Source organism: Lepidochelys kempii, chromosome 11 (assembly GCF_965140285.1).
Source record: "Lepidochelys kempii isolate rLepKem1 chromosome 11, rLepKem1.hap1, whole genome shotgun sequence".
Lineage (NCBI taxonomy): Eukaryota > Metazoa > Chordata > Testudines > Cheloniidae > Lepidochelys > Lepidochelys kempii.
The window spans coordinates 73,228,348-73,250,815 of record NC_136390.1 but is presented as its reverse complement, the minus strand read 5'-3'; the positions used below and the strand labels follow the sequence as shown (position 1 = coordinate 73,250,815).

General features: G+C 41.6%; 1 protein-coding gene across 4 annotated transcripts in view; it reads right to left on the bottom strand.

Annotated features, from left to right (window-relative positions):
- NDUFA10 (NADH:ubiquinone oxidoreductase subunit A10) overlaps positions 1 to 22,468 on the bottom strand; it is an 82,236-nt gene that overhangs the window by 10,766 nt on the left and 49,002 nt on the right. For 3 of the 4 annotated variants that reach the window (XM_073306824.1, XM_073306821.1, XM_073306823.2), the window contains one exon: positions 11,623 to 11,731. The exons of the other annotated variant lie outside the window; for it this stretch is intronic. In XM_073306824.1, the coding sequence (XP_073162925.1) occupies positions 11,623 to 11,731 (109 nt within the window). The remainder of the gene's footprint in view (positions 1 to 11,622; positions 11,732 to 22,468) is intronic. 4 annotated transcript variants of the gene reach the window in all.

The following is a 22,468-nucleotide window of genomic DNA, read 5'->3' as shown; positions in this document are numbered from 1 at the left end:
TGCCTCCAACACCTATAGCTTCATCACCCAGCCCTGCAAACTACGACCCTTACCCACAGCACTCAACCTCCATCACCATGCATTTTAGCCAACCTGAAGTGCAGCACTCATTGCACAGCGCTCCAGACAGGAAGGCTGAGTATGATAACAGGACATACACAAATCTGTGATTGTACCGTTCCCCACCGCACCCCCTTCCCTCGTCCCACACAGCACAGATATGTCATGCCCTTTGTTTCCCAAGCAGTTGTGTTTCTTTTCAAGAAATTAATTTTCTTTTCAATAAATGAATTTTTTGGCTTTGAAAACATTTTTTATGATTGCATTAAGTAAAACATACCGTAGCCCAGGAAAGCAACAGGCACTACAAGTCAGTGCATCATAGTAGCAAAAACAGATTCCTATTAACATTGGAACCACTGCACTTCACTCCTGTGCAGGACACCAGACATTACTGGTGGCTTTCAGCCTCAAATTGCTCCCTCAAGGCATCCCTAATCCTTGCAGCCCCGCACTGGGCCCCTCTAACAGCCCTACTCTCTGGCTGTTCAAATTCAGCCTTCAGGTGTTGAACCTCTGAGGTCCATGCCTGAGTGAATCTTCCACCCTTCTCTTCACAAATGTTATGGAGGGTACAGTACGCAGATATAACCACGGGGATGTTGTCTTTGGCCAGGTCCAGCTTCCCATACAGACAGCGCTAGCGGCCATTTAAACGGCCAAAAGCACACTCCACAGTCATTCTGCACCAACTCAGCCTGTTGTTGAACCACTCCTTGCTGCTGTCAAGGAGGCTCCCTGTGTAGGGTTTCATGAGCCACGGTATTAAAGAGTAAGCGGGATCTCCAAGGATCACAATGGGCATTTCAACTTCCCCTACGGTGATCTTCTGGTCTGGGAAAAAAGTCCTGGCTTGCAGCTTCCTGAACAGGCCTGTGTTCCGAAAGATGTGTGTCATGCACCTTTCCAGACCAGCCTGCATCAATGAAACAATGTCAATGAAATGCCAACGGTGATCCACAAGCACCTGGAGAACCACAGAGAAATACCCCTTCCAATTTATGTACTCTGAGGCTAGGTGGGCTGGTGCCAGAACTGGAATATACATCCCATCTATTGCCCCTCCACAGTTAGAGAAACCCATTTGTGCAAAGCCAACCACAATGTCACGCACGTTACCCAGAGTCACAGTTCTTCTGAACAGGATGCGATTAATGGCCCTGCAAACTTGCATCAACACGATTCCAACGGTCGACTTTTCCGCTCCAATCTGGTTAGCGACCGATAGGTAGCTGTCTGGAGTTGGCAGCTTCCAGACTGCAACAGCCACCCGCTTCTCCACTGGCAGGGCAGCTCTCAATCTCGTATCCTTGCGCCGCCGGGTGGGGGCGAGCTCATCACATAGTCCCATGAAAGTGGCTTTTCTCATCTGAAAGTTCTGTAGCCACTGCTCGTCATCCCAGACTTGCATGATGATGTGATCCCACCACTCAGTGCTTGTTTCCCGAGCCCAAAAGCAGTGTTCCACTGTGGTCAGCATGTCCGTGAATGCCACAAGCAATCTAGTGTCATATGTGTTATGCGAGTCGACATCACCGTCAGACTCCTCACTGTAAGTTTGTAGCTTAAGGAGTAACTCTACTGCAATTTGTGACGTGCTGGCGTGACCCATCAGCATATTCCTCAGCAATTCGGGGTCCATTCCTGCAGACCAAAAGGGAAGACAGAGCGCGCAGTACAAAAAAAAGTTGAACGGTGGCACCAAATGTGGACGGAAGCACAGGGATTGCTGGAATGCGAAGTGATGCATCACGGGGCATTGGAACAGGACCCATAATGCCCCGCACCCTCGCCCACACCCTTCCCACAAGCCACAGCGCCAGAATGGGAAAAGGTGATAATGCACCGCTCCCAATGCCGCTGCAAGTGCTGCAAATGTGGCCACGCCAGTGCGCCTGCAGCTGACAGTGGGAGCACACTGCAGCGCTTTCCCTGCTGTGGTCTCTGAGGGCTGCTTCAACTCACAGCGCTCTACATCTGCAAGTGTAGCCATGCCCGAAGGTTCCCAAGTAGAAGAGGATTGTGGAGTGCAGTTTATCTTCATACACAAATCCCAGAAACCACCTTGTGATAAAGTAAACAAAGCCAAGTTATCTGTACTACTGCAACAACATCTAGAGGCCTTGGCCAGATGCTGTGCAAACATAGTAAAAAAGCGTCTGCCCTAAAGAGCTTCCAGTCAAACACAAGATGGGATGACAGAAACAAATGAGCAATGGAAATATCATTCTAGTACATCTCCCTTGCAAAACAGAAATGTGCCTTCCAGCATAGTCACTGCTGAGTAATGCAAAATATAAGAATGGCCATACTGGGTCAGACCAAAGGTCCACCTAGCTCAGTATCCTGTCTTCCCACAGTGGCCAATGCCAGGTGCCCCAAGGGAATGAACAGAACAGGTCATCACCAAGTGATCCATCGCATCGCCCATTCCCAGCAAAGCCTTTTCTATTATCCTAGCAGAGAGAAGTATGAGACCAGGAATCAAGTCTGGATCTCCCACGTAACACTGCACTGAATTAATTAAACTTGACCAAAGGGCCCACCTTAACAAAAGTATGTTACACATCAACTCTTCAAACTGAATTGCTGCTCCGAAGACAGAACTGACTCATACAAAGGAATTAATTTCTTCAGATTTTTAAAAAGCAAATTACATAAAAAATAAAAGATCACTTTAATAATTAAATAAAAAACTATACCACAGAAGTGTGTGTCAAGACCATGAATATGATGAAATGCCCCTTTAAAATGGTATATGTTGTAGAATAATGAACAGCTTCAATGAGGTGTTTACGGTACACTACAGTTGCATTTCACAGATCCTCAAAAAAAGTGAAAATCAGACATGCAGAGCCAGAGCTGCCTGAGAGTTTAAACAATCTGGAAATGTCTAAATCCATCATGGAGTTTGGAGCCTGTCTTATTTTCCAGAATTTCTGGACCAAAGAGAAGAACTACTCTCCTTCCCCCAACTCCTTGGCTGCTTTCATTACACCGCTATGCTTAACAGCTAAAATAGGTCCATAAATAACAGGGTTTGAAGGCTGTTGATCAAAGAGTATTTAAAAACACAAGGCATCACCCTGGAAAGCACAAAGGCTTGTACCAATCTCCAAGCCTTTTCATTTGCTGACCATTTATAGTAAGTACCATAGCAGCACCTGTCATTGCTGCTATTAGTTAAGGTCTATTGCTGTTTCCATTAGAAGCCCTGCTTTTCAGAGGTTTATAGCTAAGGTGGTTTATTTTAACTGGCTGTAAATTAAAGTGCATGGTTTTCACTTCAGATACCATTTCTTCTTAGAACTCTTTAAATATTGGTTGTGCTGCACTTATTGGGGTAGGCTTGGTATTACTTGCTCCAGTGCAAAATTATAGAAAATTAATAGAAAATAAAAAACCTGTAAGCTAGATACACACGCTTCAGAAGAATAGCATACTAATTAGGATGCTAATTTTTAAGGCGCTGCTACAATTCCTGATTTTGGCAGAACTCCCAATGAAGTCAATGGGTTTTTTAGCCTGAATAAGGAGTACTGACCTAATATTAAAGTAACCTATTCTTCATGGACATAAAAAAAGTTACAATATGAACAGACGAGCAACTGTTCTGCTACGCTGACAGGCTCGTTAGTAGAACAGTTATTACTTATCTCTGGTTTCCTCTAGGTTCTTAATGCATAAAATGTGTCAAGATTCTCATCAGTGATTTCATTTTGGGCGCCCAACTTGACAACACCTTAAAGGGCCCTGATTTTCAAAGGGTGGGTCTTGGCCTAATACATGTATAGACAAGCATGAAAAGGGTGATCTAAGCTGCAGTTATGATGCCAATATAAGCAAGAGTAATGTCAGGGCAATCCAAATATTTTCTATATTATTGCTAAAAAATAAAGAAAATGAAATCATACAATTTTTTATTAAAGTAACACCGACGTTCACAACACTTTTTCTTGCTGATATGTTCTGAAATTTTACATAGATGTATGTTGCTGCATATAAACTGAGCTGTATTATAAAGATTTTGGTCATCAATTAGAAATTATGAGTCTTCTCTGCTGGCATATCCAGAATGCTGAAAAACAACATCTGTAGTTCCAGCAGCATAAGAGTACAATGCCAGGTGAAATATTTTCCATCCAGTACTCATATTGGGTCAACTGTCAGAAAACTACTTAAGATATTCGAGTGCTGAGAAGAGTCATTAACAATGACATCTTTGGGACTCCTTGTTCGTATTCTTTCACCGATTAACTTACCAAACTTGCTCAAATTAATAGTTGATTTCTCCAACTATCAGCACTATAGACAACCTAGAGTACGGCTGTGTTCTTGCTTTTACAACACTGCCAGTAATAAAGATTCAGACAGCAGAATTTAGCTGATTAAAAGAGATTAGTAACAAAATTATATACTTCTATAATGGCAAATCACTACAACTTCTATTCTAGGCGCTGATATACACAGCGGAACAGAATCCACCTTGCTCTTTCTTAGCAGAACAGTGCTAATAGTAAACATTGACTTTAGTCAGTAAGGTAATACCTAGCTCTTATCTAGCACTTGTCATCAGTAAATCTCAAAGCACTTTACAATGATACAATACAGTATCATTATCCCCAGTTTACAGATGGGGAAACTGAGGCACCGGGAGATGAAGTGTCTTGTTGCAGGTCACCCATCAGGCCAGTGGCAGAGTGTGGAGCAGACCCAGACCACCACATGACACCACAGAGAGAAGCTGTAGAACCAACTGACTAGTGCCATGCTGAATAAAGTGATTATTGTAACTGCGTATTTATTTTTCTGATTAGTCAGTACTAAAATGCATCTGAAGCCTCTTACCTCTAGGCTAACTTATGGTTAGTGCCACATTAATATATTTTAGCAAGGTAGCAGCAGGCTTTAGAAATGCCAGTTTTAATACCAGAAAGTTAGCTCTACACATAATTCAATTTGTGTGTTGTCGGAAGTGCTTCTCATCAGTGAGAGCTTTCAAAACAACGTACTTCACAAATCAAGAAATTCAGAAATTAAAACTGACCCTTCAGTTTTAGCCTATGCAAAATCCAGCATATAAACAATGCAATATTTTCAATTATTTGAAAGCCCTGCAGAATCCAGCCTTACAGAGCAAGTCAGGAATAACCAAAGGGAAAATAATGGGGCCAGTGTCCTTTGCACAGTAAAGGATCTAAAAAAAGGCAGCCTGAAGTCTTTCCCCATTCTAAGAAATAGTTTCTAGTCTAAGAGATACTAGGATCATCATCAAATTTTGTCCTCCCTGATTTTGCTAGCCTCCTGGGTGGCCCAGAGGAGGGGAGTTGGAGCTCTCTCATCCCAGAAGTGACATAGCTGGGATTTTAATCTTTAACAAAACTTTCTTCACAGCTATTTGTTTGAGTTAAATAGGCATATCTGAGGAATCACCTCTCCCCACATCATGGCCATAGTGGTCAGTAGAAACACTCAAGCTTGGTCTCCCTTGTTATAAAGGAGGCACTCTCTGTGAGGGCTACAGAACTCTGGAACTTGCTTGGTCCAATACAGCCTGAATTTGGTGACTTTACAGGCATGCTGCAAAAGACATCCGCTCAACAGGGTCGTTGGAGGGGGCTGACGGCACGCTTCTCACAATGATGAAGAGAGAAGTTTGGGGTTTTTTTTAGGTTTCTTGCTGACCGAGTTCCTGTTTGAAATGAATATTTTAAGGGTGCTGGCATTTTATTTTATTGTATTAGTAATGATGCATCATGGAATCCAAATCCTTGGATAGACATTTTTATCATTTAAATTTAAATAAACCAACTGGTGTTACCAAAAAGTCCCCAAAAAGTTCTGAAGCAGTCTACCAAGCCTTCAAACTCATCACTTACACTGGTTTCACTTCCTTTGTACTCTACTTTATAATCCTACCATTTCTCTAGCTGTCTACAGATTCTAAAGCAAAAAGCAAAGCAGAACAAATAAACAAAAATTTTATGCTCCATTTTATAAGTGAAGAAAAGAAAAGCACAGAACACCCATTTTCCCCCTTTGCAGGTCAGCTTTAAAGATAGTTTGGTAGTTCATTTAAAATCTACTGGGTTTTGTTTGTTAGACTCATAAGGATATTTTATCAGACAATGGTATTTTCATATAATATGCACAAACATTAAATTTGGTGGCAAGAACAATTTTATTTACTCTAGTTTGGAATCTGCTAAACAAGTAATTTTGAAGAGACAAACATTTCACAAAGCAGAACACTTAGAAATTAGAGCCTTTTCTTGCTTATTGCACGTCTGTCTTTATTAAACTTTTTCTTCCTAGCTCTGAGAACAGACCACGCTCTGTATTAAAGCTGTCAAATATCTCCATTAAAATAAAAAATGGAAAGGGAGACCTTGATCCAGAAAAATGAAAACAACTAAAGATGGCAAAGGAAAAAATAGCAGGGGGGAGAAAACAGAAGACGGTGTTGCCATAGCAGCTGTCTTTGATAAAGTCATACGTAAGAAGGGAGGGAGTTACCCTAACAATAATTAGCCTCCTTAATTTTGGAAAAACAGAGAGAGGCTAAACTGAAACACAATTTACAATGTAATTACTTACACTAAAGAAAAAGAGCTGCAGTGTTCTAAAAACATTGACAATGTCTGGCTTGGAAATAATTTTTTCTTTTCAACGTATTGAGGACATTTTCTGTGTAGGTAACATGGTGTTTGTTTCAATCACCATATCTAAAATCTGAGATCAATGGCCAAAACGTTTATTATTCCACAGTACAATTATTTCGGAGTTAACCCTACATGTATTATTCTGACACATTTCAGAGTAACAGCCGTGTTAGTCTGTATTCGCAAAAAGAAAAGGAGTACTTGTGGCACCTTAGAGACTAACCAATTTATTTGAGCATAAGCTTTTGTGAGCTGTAGCTGCAGCTCACGAAAGCTTATGCTCAAATAAATTGGTTAGTCTCTAAGGTGCCACAAGTACTCCTTTTCTTTATTCTGAGACAACCTCCCTGTTGCTCGCCCGGACTCTGGAATCCCCAGCATCTAAAAGTATTTTCTCTGTGGTGTCCTTGTATTTATTGTAAAGGGAGGATTAGTATGGAAGCCCTGAGAGTGCTCTGTACTAATGAAGAAGGATGGGAAGATTGGAGGCCTGCCTGAGTGTTTATTCCCATTCTAGGCATCATCCCCACCCCAACCAGAGCTGTTAGAATGTGTCTGAGTAGCACTTCACACAAAGTGAGGGCCCAGGCTGTATCTTCTTGGGCTAGTATCACTATACAGTAAAAACATCTCTCTTTATAGAAATCTTATCTTTAGGGTTTGGGTTTTTTTGCTGGGGAAGGAGGAGTAGGCATTCAGTGAAATTGAATGGTGGTAAATTCAAAACTAATCAAAGGAAATACTTTTTCACACAACATGTAATTAGACTGTGAAACTAATTGCCACAAGATGTCATTGAACAAGATTCTAAGAGGGAATGGACATTTGTAAGGATGACAAGAATATCCACAACTATGTCAGTTAATGCCTAAATAAATGGGAAAAGATATTAAACTTCACGTTTCAGGGCTTAAGCTAGATCTCTAGTAGGGATCAAGACAAGAGTTACAGGGAGACAAGTTATCCTACATTCGTCTGCTGCCTCAGACTTGAGGATGACTAGTGATAATTAGCCCCCACTAATTTTATTTAGTTCTCAATTAACAGCAATATCAAAGGTTGTGTGTGTGTGTGTGTGCGCACGCGCGTACATATACACAGGAAACACCGACTAGTCTTCCTGTGATCTGCAGTGAGAAGAGAGGAATTATCCAGCTCTGGTTTCTGAGATACAAATGCTGCTTGTGTTAATGTTTCCCTTCAGATAACCATCTGCCCAATTTTGGGAGAAGAGAGAGGACATGTTTGGAGGGGTGAGAAAAGAAATCCCTAGAAGGTTCCAGCAGCACTCACGGATTGAGTTTGGGAGTGTGAAGCGTAGTGTTATTTGATTCCTTCCCCTCTGCGGACACCTCTAAGTACTCCCAGTATCCCAGGAAGCCTGAGGACTTTGGAGTATTCTCTGTCAAAAGTCTATCATTGGAAAGAGCGAAGGGGCACTTGTTAAAGAATTTGCAAGTCTTTGCTGCTTCCTGTCAGAATTAACATGCTTATCTTCCAGTGATCTACATGACTTGACACAAAATTATTTTTTTTACTGAGTTTCCTTTTACCTCCCAACACATCTTTAAAATTTATGAAAAGCTGCTGAACCAAGCCAGACAACTTACTTAATAGTAAAAGAAAGATGCAGCAAGCCTTGTCTCAGAAATGGAGAGATCATTTAACAACAACAAAAAATAAAAAAATGGAAGGAAGGGTAGTTAAGGGTAGTTAAATTCTAGAATCCTAATCATTGAAGGTTTTTAAGAACAGGTTGGACAAACACGAGTCAGGGACTGTCTAGGTTTATTTGGTCCTGCCTCAGTGCAGGTCCTGATGACCTCTCAAGCTCCCTTCCAGTCCAATACTTCTATGACTGACTGAGTTTGAAAAAGGTAAAAACAAAAATTTTCTGCAGCTGCCTCACTACTGTTAAAAAAAAAAAAAGTTGGGTATGCCTTAAACCTTCTGGGTTCTTAGGAAGGTATTTGCACAGGTCCTCAGTGCACCGGGGGTGGGGGGGGGGAACCAGCCACATGTGAAAGGTTTATGCAATGGAGGACACACTTACAAAGGGTGGAGGACACACTTACAAAGGAGGACACACTTCACAGTATTACTTCCACTAACTTTAAACATGCACACATTGTCCAAAATGAAAAGTTTACTATTCTTGTGATGTTTTAATTACAGGATCATTAAGCCTGGAGTTACTAGCTGACTAGGCCTACAAGCTCAGACTTTCTGTAGCATTGTGCTCTGTTACGCCCCCTCCATGACACTGGCCCTGGGCTTCCCTAGCCACTTGTGGCTCGTGTGGCCCCCTAACTCTAGGGGTGTTTCCTAGTGTAGGGGCAGCTGGTTGGCTGGAGGAAGAGATGCTTCTTATGCCGCACCTATGCAGGGACAGGCCTGTGAGGAAAGGAGGGACGTTACCTAGGAGCAGACAGGTTTCAGATATGAGTGGGAGGAGGAAAAAGGGAGCTGCTGGGTCACATTTGCAGGAGGGAAGTGGGGAAGGAAGAGAAAAAGAGCCCAGAAGTTGAAGGCCAGATTGAGGGCAGATACATCATTTGGGTAGGAATCCTTCTCTAGAGCGGCCATGTGAGAGTACAGAAGGGTTATGACTATAATTTAAACATACTGGCCAAGTAAAAAGAAAAGACGAAGAGAAACAGCAGTAGGAAGTACAGCCCCAATACAGGAAAGTACTTAAGCACAGTCTCATGGGATGGTTTTGGTCCCTAAGAATATCATGCCGTTTTTGATTGGCATCAGGGAGAAACTGTGTGACTTGAGCTTCCTGTCTTCCTTTCTAGAGATGGCTTACACAGTTCTTCCTGCCAGATATCCTTCCATCATATCTGGGAAGTGGATCTCACTATTTGAAAGCCAATTTCCAACTGAGTCAGGGCACCCTTGCCTTGTTGCCGAACGCAAGATTGTCAATTACAAAAGTTAGGAAAAAAGTGTATTTAGAACTCGCATCCCTAGTTCCCAATATGATGCACTGAGGTCACCTACTGAGAGAGCTCAACACACACCTACAGTTCTGAACTCCACCACCACGTGATCCTTTAGCAGGGAAAGTCCGTTGTCTTACGCAAAACAGGCATAGTAGGTATAGATTAGATGATGCACTATGACAATGCACATACCAGAACAACACCCTTAAATATGCAATAATGCACACAAAGGTTTCTGTTTAATTTTGAAACACAAGAATCCTAATTCTTGGAACAAATATACTTAGTCATCAAGTCCAAAGTTTCAGATTCATGCTGGAAATGATGCCAAAAGCTACCATAAAGGTGTTTAATTCTGAAAATATTTTTTCCTTGAACTTATTAGGGAGTATTCAAAGCCATCAACTGATTTGAACTTATGCAACAGCGAGAAGCCTTCTGTGATTCTAATCCCATTTACAAGCCGGAGAAAATGCTTTCTAATACAGATCTCAAAAAGATGTGGAATTGTATGAACCCAGAGCATCTTTCTCTACAGCCCCGTCTGCACAGTCTGAGGAGGAGCAGAGAAGGGGTAATATTTATTGGAAATTCTAAACCTGATGCATAATAGACATTTTTTTTTCAAAAGTTCACAGTCTCTCAAATACCAGAATTTTACACTTTAATGATACTTACCACAAGTGATTTTTCTAACCTTGCTAGTGCACTAATTAAACTGTTTTGACTCTGCAGATTATAGTTCACTACAACTTCCAAATACAGTTTCCTTGGACTTTTACCTGCCCTAGTTTCCCCAAGCAGCCAGCAGAGAAAAAGTTTCCACACAGTTTAAAAATATACAGACACCACCATCAGCTGGCTGTTCAATTTGTACAAACTAAGAACTTATAGTAGTAAGTCCTACAGAAATTCTGCAGAGTACCTTGAAGAGCAGGTGATGTTAATTTTCACCAAGTCCCACAAGATCCCATGCAGATCATACCACAGGACTGACTGCATAAAGGTAGGAAGCCAATTTCAAGCCATTATCTCCAAAACTAGCAAGGTAAGCAGCTAATGTGGTTGGGAATCTCTGGGTACATTTACACTGAAATTAGAGGCAAGCTGGCTGACTCGGGCTTGCGGGGTTCTGGCTAAGGGGACCCTTGCAGGATCCTAGAGTCCAGGCTCCAGCCTGAGCGCAAACGTTGACACCTCAATTAAACAGTCCCTTAGATCTGAGCCTGAGTCAGCTGCCACAGGCCAGCCATGGGTTTTTAACTGCAGTGTAGACATATCGTCTGTGGGCTGCAGGAAGGGGTGCAGCAGGTTGCAGGCTCATAGGAACATGTTTATTTAAAGCAATAACATTTCACTGAACCAATGAAACGTTCACATCCTCAGCACCTACTTTTCGAAAGCAACAAGTATTTTATAGTTGTATCAAAAAAGGTGTTTCAATGGGGATTCAATTTTCTCTTTGGACTTTAAGGAATATTTTAGATTTATCAGAGGGCAGAAAGATGAATTAAAAAAGGATTTACCTTTTCGTCCAAATTTAGAGAGAGAAAAAAAGAATCCGCTTATCAACCTAATAATCTGCTTCATTATTTCCCCTAAATAGGAGCTAGATTTTAAGAAAAGTTGGGTTCTATACAAAGCTAGCACATATGATAAGAGGCCCCACTCCTGGAAAGACATCAGCATATTATGCATAAAATTGACATAACTGAGTTATGCAGTGTGGTTCTAGCTGTACTTGCCCTGGCATATTAGGAAGACAAAGTGGGCGAGGTAATAACTTTTATTGAATCAACTTCTGTTGGTGAAAAAGAAGCTTTTGAGCTACACAGAGCGCTTTATGTGTGGGCTCAAGCCTTTGCAGGGTTGGGGCCATAGTCTGGAATATCTTCTCCATTCCCACACCTTTCCTGTCCACAACATTTTCATTCCCTCCAGACATTTCTTACCGATCTGTATTGGTAATATATTTTATCAAATTCATTGCCTCCAATTGTGATTTCTGGGATGTAGCGAGGGATAGTTGTAGGGTTCACCACTTTATGTTTGTCCTCCATACTAAAAAAGGGAAAAAAACAAAACAAAAAAACCACAGTTATGTCCATCCTTCTTGGAAATAATTCAATCAACTTTGAAATTCAGAGAGATATTGGAAAACTGAAATGCATTAGTAATCTGGATGCAAAGGACAATAAAGAAGTCATTACTTCAGGCAAACCAAATACAAAAAAATGATTTTTTTTTCCTACTTAAACTATATTTCTGCAGATGTAGGGTCCTCTTTCGGTTCTACTGTATGCATGAACTGACTGCCCCTTGCACCCTTCCCTATCCCATTTCAATATAGCCCTTTTCCCATTTGGCCTTTATTTGAAAGAAAGGCTAACTCTTCTAATGGTAGCTCTGAAGTTGCTGGAAGCCTGGTGTGTCAGAGAGCTGCAACTACTTGCTTCTATGAACGTTTCGGTTTTGTAACTCAGTAACAGATATAAATAAAACAGATGGATTTTTTGTACTCCGTTAATGTTTTGCAAATAGCGTCCATGCGCTGGCATTTCATTTGCAGTGGAAGGATGCTTTTCTCATCAATATTAATCTATATTTCCATCTCTAGTGAAATGAACAAATCGCACACATATGGCTCTGTCCCAGATAAAATTTGAGCTTAATACAATAGCTTCATATTGTTTTTTTTTTAATTGAGTTCGCTTAAATTGTGTAGATTAAGTTTAGCCCAACTAATGAAATAGAGATCTTACTTGCATTTTATTCTAAATGCATTCAAAATAATTTAATACACTCATGGTCTCCTCTTCCATTACGAGGCTATCAATATGCAGCATCTAAATTCTATTACTTTTTCAGTAAAGAGTTTGTATGGAAGTGTTTTTAAATGTACCTGGCAACATACCAGGTGATCCATGTGCACAAATATTCAACAGAACAAGAACTGGCCCAATAGTAGCTCTTGACATGGTCACATACAACACCATCTTCAATTACTGGCAATCTCTCAGCTGGTGGGATCTGAGGCTAGAGTAGAGGAAATATGCTCAATGCATAGAGGGTGTGCTACCATTCTTCACAGCAAAACTCTGTTTTACCGCTGTGTGAAGCTACAGTGTTCCTTAGGTTAGCTCAGATTACATTAGGCAATCGTTCTCTAGTCTCTCAACAAGATGTCATGGCAGGGGGTCATGGGAAAGAAAACAACAAGAGGGGAAACTAGAAAGACAAGTGCCAATGACAGCAGTATGTTTCCGCGCTCTCTACAAGTGCCCAATTGTGATTGCTTGTACCCAGTATTCACAACCTACACACCATTGTAATAATCTTTGTGAAAAATATGCCTAGTGAGGTATCATTTGAAAACTAATCACTCACTGGTCAATAACAATGATGAAATGTGTGTAGCAACATTATATATAAAGTTATGAATTCTCCTTGAATGATGTTGGTAGCACATATTCAAACCCATGTAGCCCCAGTTAGGCAGGACTGGTCAAGCAGATCTTCAGAAATATGTGTTTACCTCAATTTACATGCAAGTTGTAAACAGGGTCCTCAGATAGTGAGAGGGAGAAGACAGGAGATAAGGAAAATCTGCATTTCAGCCGAGGTGAGAAGAAATTGTGTGCAACCTCTTTCACCACCGGACACCATGTTGCCTTCTTTACTGTCTGAATGAACTTTAATAGGGTAATCCTCAGTACAATGTATTTCAAAGGATGACTGAACTATGAAAGTGATGGGCAAAATGCCCCAAGTTCTCTCTCCCTATCCATCTCTCTCTTTTCACCTCAGATGACAAAAGAAACAGGTGTTGGACTTTGGAAATAGATGCCAACCTGAGAATTTGATCAACAATGTTAGTGGGAATGGACTTCAACTTGACCCAAATCTAGTTAGTTAAGTTTAGAAAGCATTTTATCTTTATTTCTCTTGTAACCATTGCTCACTTAAATGCCTTATAGTGGTACTCACAAACTCTTTATAGTTAAATAAACTTGTTTTATTCTTTAATTAAAACGAATCCAGTGTTGTCTTTAAACAAAATTGTGTAAGTAACTCCATTTAGAGTAGCAAACTGTTGTATATGGATCTACTCAGAGGGCAATGGGACCATCTGGACTGTCCAGGAGAGGGCTGGACAATGCAGAACACATATTTTGGGGGGAAAACCCAGGGCTGGCAGTGTGTTGGGGTCACCCTGCAGGCAGTAACCAAGGCTGCTAGAAGCCAGAGTGCGGCTGGTGAGTTGCTGACAGGCTGCAGGGGGCAGAACTGCTGGACCGGGACTGTGGCTCTACAGACACTCAGGGTGTTACCAGCATGCTGTCCGCGAGTGGCCCAAGTGAGACCTACAGCAGCAAAGCATTGTGAGGCACCCAAGTTGCAGGGCAGGTGGTGATACAGCCCCTCAATCGTCAGGATTGCACCCCGGAATATCATACTAATGAGCTCCTAACAAGCCCTCTTTTTCATCTGAGGAGGAGGATAGGACTGGGGAAAGATGAGGTGCTAGCTGGACAAGACACTCAGGAGAAGACAGAAGCAAGAGAAGTTATTGACTTGTGTAGAAGTGGTCCGGCTTTTGGAACTTAGTATCACAAAAAAATTGCTATGCCCAGAAACAGTGCATCCTGGGGATATAGATAACACTGAGTAACATAACCCTGCATTTCCATACTTTTCAATATCTGCTCCAAGTGTTTCAAAAGTTTTGAAGTTGAAATAGTTTTAAAATATATATTGCATTAATTTCATATAAAGAAAATTCACATTGTACAGTACTCCCTTGCTTTATTCCTATATCAAATTCATCACTTTGTGACATTTCATCATAAGATTTATATAAAAAATATTGCCAAGTAGACCCAAACAGAACAAAAATATTAGATTCATGCTTGTCTCCCCAAAATTCCTATCCCAAATGTTTTATTTGCCTGTAACATTGAGGGTTAATGTAACAAACAGTAACAGAATTTCAGCTGGAAACATGATTTTGAAGTCAACAGTGTCCCTTTACCAGAATGGAAACATTTAGAGATACCTTGCTGTGCTATTAGGATTTTGCTGCAGTTCAGCTCTGATCAGTACAGATATAAGCAGCAATCCACCATAAAAGGGATACTCTGTGGCAACACTAAGCACATTCAAAAATCTAACATTTTTTGAAGAGCTTAAGAAACTGCTAGAAACGCACAACTATTTAGATGAAGAAATTATATACAGAGGAACAGTGCCATCTATATAAAGTCTGAGGACATCACACCAATCATGACGTTGCAATTGACAATGAATTCAAAAACAGAGGTACACAAACACAGCTGTGCTTTTGGTTTTCAGGGACTGTCATTTCTCTAGAAACATTTACACAAGAATGCAAAGGAGTAATATGGTGCAGAAAACGGTTACTCAATTACAATTACTACTGTTAATCATTTGTATTACAGTAGTACTCCAAGAGTTCAAATCAGGACCTCGCTGTGCTCAGTGCTGTCTAGAACATAGAAGAACACAGTCCCTGCCCCATGAGTAGTTAGCTAGCTAATTCACAACTGAATACAAACCCAAATGGTTTGTGTGTTAAGATATAAATCTACGTGCCACTCTATTACAGATAGATAACATAAAAACAACACTGAACTAACAACCTGAATATTATTCCAAGGTCAGAAAATGAATAAAAATAAATGCTCATTTGGCATCATTTGGCAAAGTTAGGATGAAATAATGTCAAAGAAATTCTCCTACAACTGAAAAAACATTGTTCATACTACTTATCACAAAACTGTGATTTTTCCTTAATCAGAGATAACTTTTTCCCTTCCAATTTAGTATAGTGGGGCAGGAGAGGACTGGTATTGTTTTTTGGGATTTTTTTTAAGAACAGGTTTGGGGGTTTATAACCCTATCTCCAAGATGGTGTTTACCAGGAAAACCAGAGGAGTTCTGGGTGTAACAAGGAAGCCAGGTTTCCAAAGCCAGCACCATCCACAAGTTACAGGACAGGAAGATGGGCCCTCTAGCCAAGACAAATATGGGTCTTTTAGGAGCCACGCTGCCAATGACTCTCCCATACCTTCATCTCCCACCCCAAGAGAAGCAGGAACTGAAGGCAGAGTAAGTTTTGCTTGAAAGAATATTATAAAAATCACATCAATTCCCATTGTGAATTCCACTGGCTCAGCAAAGAGCATTTCTGTCCTTGCCACATGTTAAATCTGGTCCATATAGGTTCTGTAGAACAGGGACAAGCTGGAACACCCAGTGCCATTCAAGTGGAATTAACTTAGCCTCCTCCCATGCAGAAGGGATCTCTCCAAGTAGTGACTCTTTTCACATCTACGCACAGCCCCTTTTAAGGAAAGTCTGTCAGCACTATAGAGTGTAAACGCTCTATGGCAGGGACCGTCTCTTTGGTCTGTATTTATACAGAACTTACCACAATTAGGTCTCGGAGACCCATGATTAGGTCTCTGAGGCATTATGGTAATACATAAAATAAAATAGTGAGTTATAATCTGCATTTTCATTGTGCAGCCAGCACTTCCATCCATTCATACAGCAATTTCCTCTTAAACTAGCTGTTTACAAGATATCAAACTATGGCTCCTGACTTCAATAGGACTTTACACATGGTTAGCATTAGGCATGGTGCTTAAGCATCTTTCTGCCTTGGGCCCTAAAGGCACTGGCTTTATATCATCCTCCAATTTATCAATAGCCGTGTCTCATTCTAACAGCAGCACTGACCCTCTGCCAAACCATAGCAGATATCCTGGGCTTGGCAGATTAGCTTCCCAAGGGAAGCAACACTCCGTCTGGGAATATTCCAACAGTAACTTATTTACACACACACACACAAGTCCTGGAACAGAAGATACTCCTTTGTCTCCTCCGAACTGGATTATCGTATGCTCCACAAGCTACTAGGAATTAACTCCAGTCAGAAGCTGAAGCTAGAGTGGAATCCAGCAGCCCACATGTTAAGTGACAGGTTTCAGAGTAACAGCCGTGTTAGTCTGTATTCGCAAAAAGAAAAGGAGGACTTGTGGTACCTTAGAGACTAACCAATTTATTTGAGCATAAGCTTTCGTGAGCTGAATGCATGAAATGAGCTGTAGCTCACAAAAGCTTATGCTCAAATAAATTGGTTAGTCTCTAAGGTGCCACTAGTACTCCTTTTCTTTTCATGTTAAGTGAGTATGTCAACAGTACTCATGAGGTGCACTTCAGGCCCATTGGTTTTTGGAGTTTAAAGGTGTTAATGCTGCCTTAAATGGCCTGGGATCTGCCACTTGAGAGAGAACCTCTCTCTATTTCAGATAGCAATCACACTGGGGCTTCTCTTTGGGTGTGATCCAAAGCCTGTTGAAGTCAATGGGAGTCTTGAAACATAGGGATGGGAGATACTGGTAAAGCATTCTCTGAGAGGGCCCTTGGACTTCTGACCCCCTCTTCCCCCCCCACATTGAAATAGTCATGATCTTTTACCTTCAGGCTATGATGCAGAGGCCCTTCCCCCGCCTCCCCTCACAAGTGTTTTGGGAAGGAAAAGAGGACAGGGAGGTAAGAGATTTTATTACACAAGGTTTGTTATATGTGGGAGGGAGTCTGCCCTTTTGTTTAACTTATTTATTATTTGCATATTATTTGTTGGGAATCATTAAGAAAGGGATAGATAATAAAACAGAAAATATCATAGTGCTTTTATATAAATACATGATACGCTGACATCTTGAATACTGCATGCAGATGTGGTGACCCCATCTCAAAAAAGATATATTGGAATTGGAAAAGGTTCAGAAAAGGGCAACAAAAATTATTAGGGGTATGGAACGGCTGCCATATGAGGAGAGATTAATAAGACTGGGACTTTTCCAGCTTGGAAAAGACACGACTAAGGGGGGATATGATAGAGGTCTATCAAATCATGACTGGTGTGGAGAAAGTAAATAAAGAAGTGTTATTTCTTCCTTCTCATAACACAATTAGGGGGAACCAAATAAAATGAATAGGCAGCAGGTTTAAAACAAATAAAAGGAAGTATCTTTTCACACAACATAGTCTTGGCCTTCACAACATCCTCTGGCAAGGATTTCCACAGGTTGACTATAACAGAGTTAAAAAAAGAACTAGATAAATTAATGAAGGATAGGTCCATCAATGGCTATTAGCCAGGGATGGTGTCCCTAGCCTCTGTTTGCCAGAAGGTGGGAATGGGCAACAGGGGATGGATCACTTGATGATTACCTATTCTGTTCATTCCTTCTGGGGCACCTGCCATTGGCCACTATCAGAAGACAGGATACTGGGCTAAAAAGACCTTTGATCTGACCCAGTATGGCCATTCTTATGCATAACAGCCCTGTTGTGCTGGCCTTTGCACAAACTCAGTTAAAGACAGTCCCTGTCCCAAAGAGCTTACAAGTCAGACAAAGGTGAGAGGGGAAATAGAAGCACAGAGGTGGGAAGTGACTTGCTCAAGGGGTCCCTGCAGGCCACCACCAAAGCTGGGAATAGAACCCAGGTCTAGTTTTCCAGACCTGTGCCTTAGCCACCAGATCTGTATTTTAGTTAATGGCAGGAAACCTAGAACAGGCTTCTTTCACATTAAATCAAACTTAAGGGGCTAGTGTTACTCTACACAAACTGGAAGGAATTTGTTGTGAATGATCATGATGTAAAATTATAAAATGCATCATGCTGTATTTGAGAATTAACTTTATGGACAGGACTCTATGATAGGGGAAGCAAAAGTGGATGGGAACCTGGGAGGCAGTGACCATTAGATGGTCGAGTTCAGGATCCTGACACAAGGAAGAAAGGAGAGCAGCAGAATACGGACTCTGGACTTCAGAAAAGCAGACTTTGACAACCTCAGGGAACTGATAGGCAGGGTCCCCTGGGAGAATAATATGAGGGGGAAAGGAGTCCAGGAGAGCTGGCTGTATTTTAAAGAAGCCTTATGGAGGTTACAGGGACAAACCATCCCGATGTGCAGAAAGAATAGTAAATACGGCAGGCGACCAGCATGGCTTATCAGTGAAATCCCTGCTAATCTCAAACCCAAAAAAGAAGCTTACAAGAAGTGGAAGATTGGACAAATGACCAGGGAAGAGTATAAAAATATTGCTCGGGCATGCAGGAGTGAAATCAGGAACGCCAAATCACACCTGGAGTTGCAGATAGCAAGAGATGTTAAGAGTAACAAGAAAGGTTTCTTCAGGTATGTTAGCAACAAGAAGAAAGTCAAGGAAAGTGTGGGCCTTTTACTGAATGAGGGAGGCAACCTAGTGGCAGAGGATGTGGAAAAAGCTAATGTACTCAATGCTTTTTTTGCCTCTGTCTTCACGCACAAGGTCAGCTCCCAGACTACTGCACTGGGCAGCACTGCATGGGGAGGAGGTGACAAGCCCTCTCTGGAGAAAGAAGTGGTTCGGGACTATTTAGAAAAGTTGGATGAGCACAAGTCCATGGGGCCGGATGCGCTGCATCTGAGGGTGCTAAAGGAGTTGGCGGATGTGATTGCAGAGCCATTGGCCATTATCTTTGAAAACTCATGGCAATCGGGGGAGGTCCCGGACAACTGGAAAAGGCTAATGTAGTGCCTATCTTTAAAAAAGGGAAGGAGGAGGATCCTGGGAACTACAGGCCAGTCAGCTTCACCTCAGTCCCTGGAAAAATAATGGAGCAGGTCCTCAAGGAATCAATTCTGAAGCACTTAGAGGAGAGGAAAGTGATCAAGAACAGTCAGCATGGATTCATGAAGGGCAAGTCAAGCCTGACTAATCTAATTGCCTTCTATGACGAGATAACTGGCTCTGTGGATGAGGGGAAAGCAGTGGACGTGCTGTTCCTTGACTTTAGCAAAGCTTTTGACACGGTCTCCCACAGTATTCTTGACATGACTTATGAGGAGAGGCTGAGGGAACTGGGATTGTTTTGTCTGGGGAAGAGAAGAATGAGGGAGGGATTTGATAGCTGCTTTCAACTACCTGAAAGGGGGTTCCAAAGAGGATGGCTCTAGACTGTTCTCAGTGGTAGCAGATGACAGAACAAGGAGTAATGGTCCCAAGTTGCAGTGGGGGAGGTTTAGGTTGGATATTAGGAAAAACTTTTTTACTAGGAGGGTGGTGAAGCACTGGAATGCGTTACCTAGGGAGGTGGTAGAATCTCCTTCCTTAGAAGTTTTTAAGGTCAGGCTTGACAAAGCCCTGGCTGGGATGATTTAGTTGGGGATTGGTCCTGCTTTGAGAAGGGGGTTGGACTAGATGGCCTCCTGAGGTCCCTTCCAACCCTGATATTCTATGATTCTATGGTGTTGTCTGCAACAGAAGGGAACTGGACTTGGTGATCCAAGATGTCCCTTAGAGTCCTATAACCTATGTAACTCCACCAAAGAATGAGGCTTTAAGTTAATAGCTTATCCCTTTTAATGTCCACATGGGGGCAGCATGTGCACAAACATGGACAGCAGCTCACACACGAGAAATATATAAGTAGATTCTTCCATAACAAATAAAAGCGTTTAACACTTGATAAGTCACACATAAATAGGGCTTGTGCGCCCAGGGCAGGCTCCTTGAGTTCTGCTGAGGAAAGCTCTCCATAGTTTTTTAACTCTGGGCATTCAGGAAAGGAGCTTGCTGTAGATTACAGGATGTAAAGGATTTATTTATATCATTGGTGGCTAGAGCTATATAAACAGCTGTATTATTAATTGGCTTATTATATATTATATTTTAAATATTGATCATACTTTAGTTATTGCCAATTTTAAATGCTTAGAGTATGCATGGTCACATGGGGATGAGGGGAGGGGGTGGCTGAGTGGTGGGTGCAGGGACACCTGGGGACAGGGGCAGATGTGCTTGACTGAATGAGAGAGGCTAGAGGTCAGCCAGGGTCAGCTCCCTAACAATCCCTCCCTGCCACCAAAAAAACCTGTTCTATAGTTCTCCCATCCACAGACAACAACCCTCCAAGTTCACACCCAGGCTCCTGCCCAGCAATTACTTCCTTCTCCGTCGGGTCCTCCATTGGGGGTAATGGACTCCCCCAAGCCTTTGCACTGCTTCTGAGGGGTGCAGGAAATATGTTTCTGTACTGTAGTTTAAATGAATTATTACTCAGAGATCTGTATTAATATGCCTAGTAAGGAATCTATTTGTCAAAAAGTATTTCCTGAATCTTTTTTGTTATCTGTATTGTTCCAGACATACTTGCTGACAGGTATTTTGAAGTAAATTACCAAAATAATTGAAACTGGTGTGATTATATTGTTATTTTGACAAAATGCAGAATTTTAAAATATTGTGTGCAGAATTTTTAATTTTTTTGGCACAGAATTTCCACAGAAATAAACCACATTGCTCAGCGGTGTGAAAAATTCACCCCCTGAAAGACATACTTAAGCCAACCATAGCTCTACCATAGACTAGAAGAAATCTTCCTAGCTACTGCCTCTTGGAGAAGTGGATTTACTACAGCAATAGAAGAACCTGTTCGTCACTGTAGTGTCTTTTACAATACTACAGAAATTCAGAAAGGAAAAATATCAAGAAAAATTTGCCCATGGATCTACTTGCCTATGGAATAGTCTCCCAAGGGAACTGGACCAATTCACCATTTAAATCTAGTCTTGCAGAAAACACTAGTAAATTTACCCAATGGCAATCCTGCACATGAAAGGAGAGGGACTAGCTGATCTGTTAGAGTGTTTCCAGCTCTAGAGTTGGTTCACAGATAGCAAAATCAGTGCAAATGGCCGATGTAATTTCAGAAATAAACTGAGGTATTAAACGAAATTTGTGTCCACGCTTAACTGAATTAGGGGCAAGATCCCTGGCGTGGGTTGTGTTTGCCAGCATGTGCATTCAGAGAGTCACAACACTGCAGCCCCTGCTCTTTATCATGCAAGTGTTCCAATGCTGTTCTCTTCCCTCAACTCTCTTGCACCTATAGATATGATCCCACCACGCTTGGAGTAAGTAGTGCTGCATCTCCCTTTCCGACAACTGACAGCGCTTGGAACCGGCCCTCCACACTCAGGCAGAACTCCCACCGAAGTCAGTGAGAGCACTGCCAGAGTAGCAAGGGCACCAAGAGGATCACAGTTCGTCAGCAAAGCAGCCAATCCCCTGCTCCTATCTCAGCACGTGCGCACTGGATCTCTCTGTGAACAAATGGACCGTCCAGGCAGTTAATTGTATGTCAGGTACTCTTTGCACTAGTATCAATACCTACCGCACTACTGAAGAGCTTAATGTAGATATTCACTGACAATCTAGCCTAAGAAAGAAAGATCACATTGACAGATTATTTCAGTAAGGTCTTCTCTCTTCTGATTCTATCTCTATTGATCCAATTAAACAGAAACCTTTTTAAAAATGTCCTGAAACAGCAATCTTCTAAAATCTTTGAATAATTGAGCGTGAAAGACACAAAACTGGCAATACTCTAAAACCTAGATTAGGATTAATTAAGGCTCTTTATCTAGGATTATTTATTGGAAAACCAGTATTGATTGAGTGACTGTGTTCCTGTCATCCATCCAAGTTGGCATAAATTGCATTTCTTCCCCTACATTCCCTTTAGCCTCCTTGTTGGTTGCTCTCCCTGAACAGCAGAGATCTGAAAACAGAAATGGAAGTGCAGCACGCAAGGGCCTCCTCCCCCCAAATCTTTAAGATTGGCTGCATTATAATTTAACAGCAACACAACTCAGCAAGTTTTAGTTTGTCATCACCTCCCCACAAAGGGGACAGTGAAAGACACAGGGTAGCT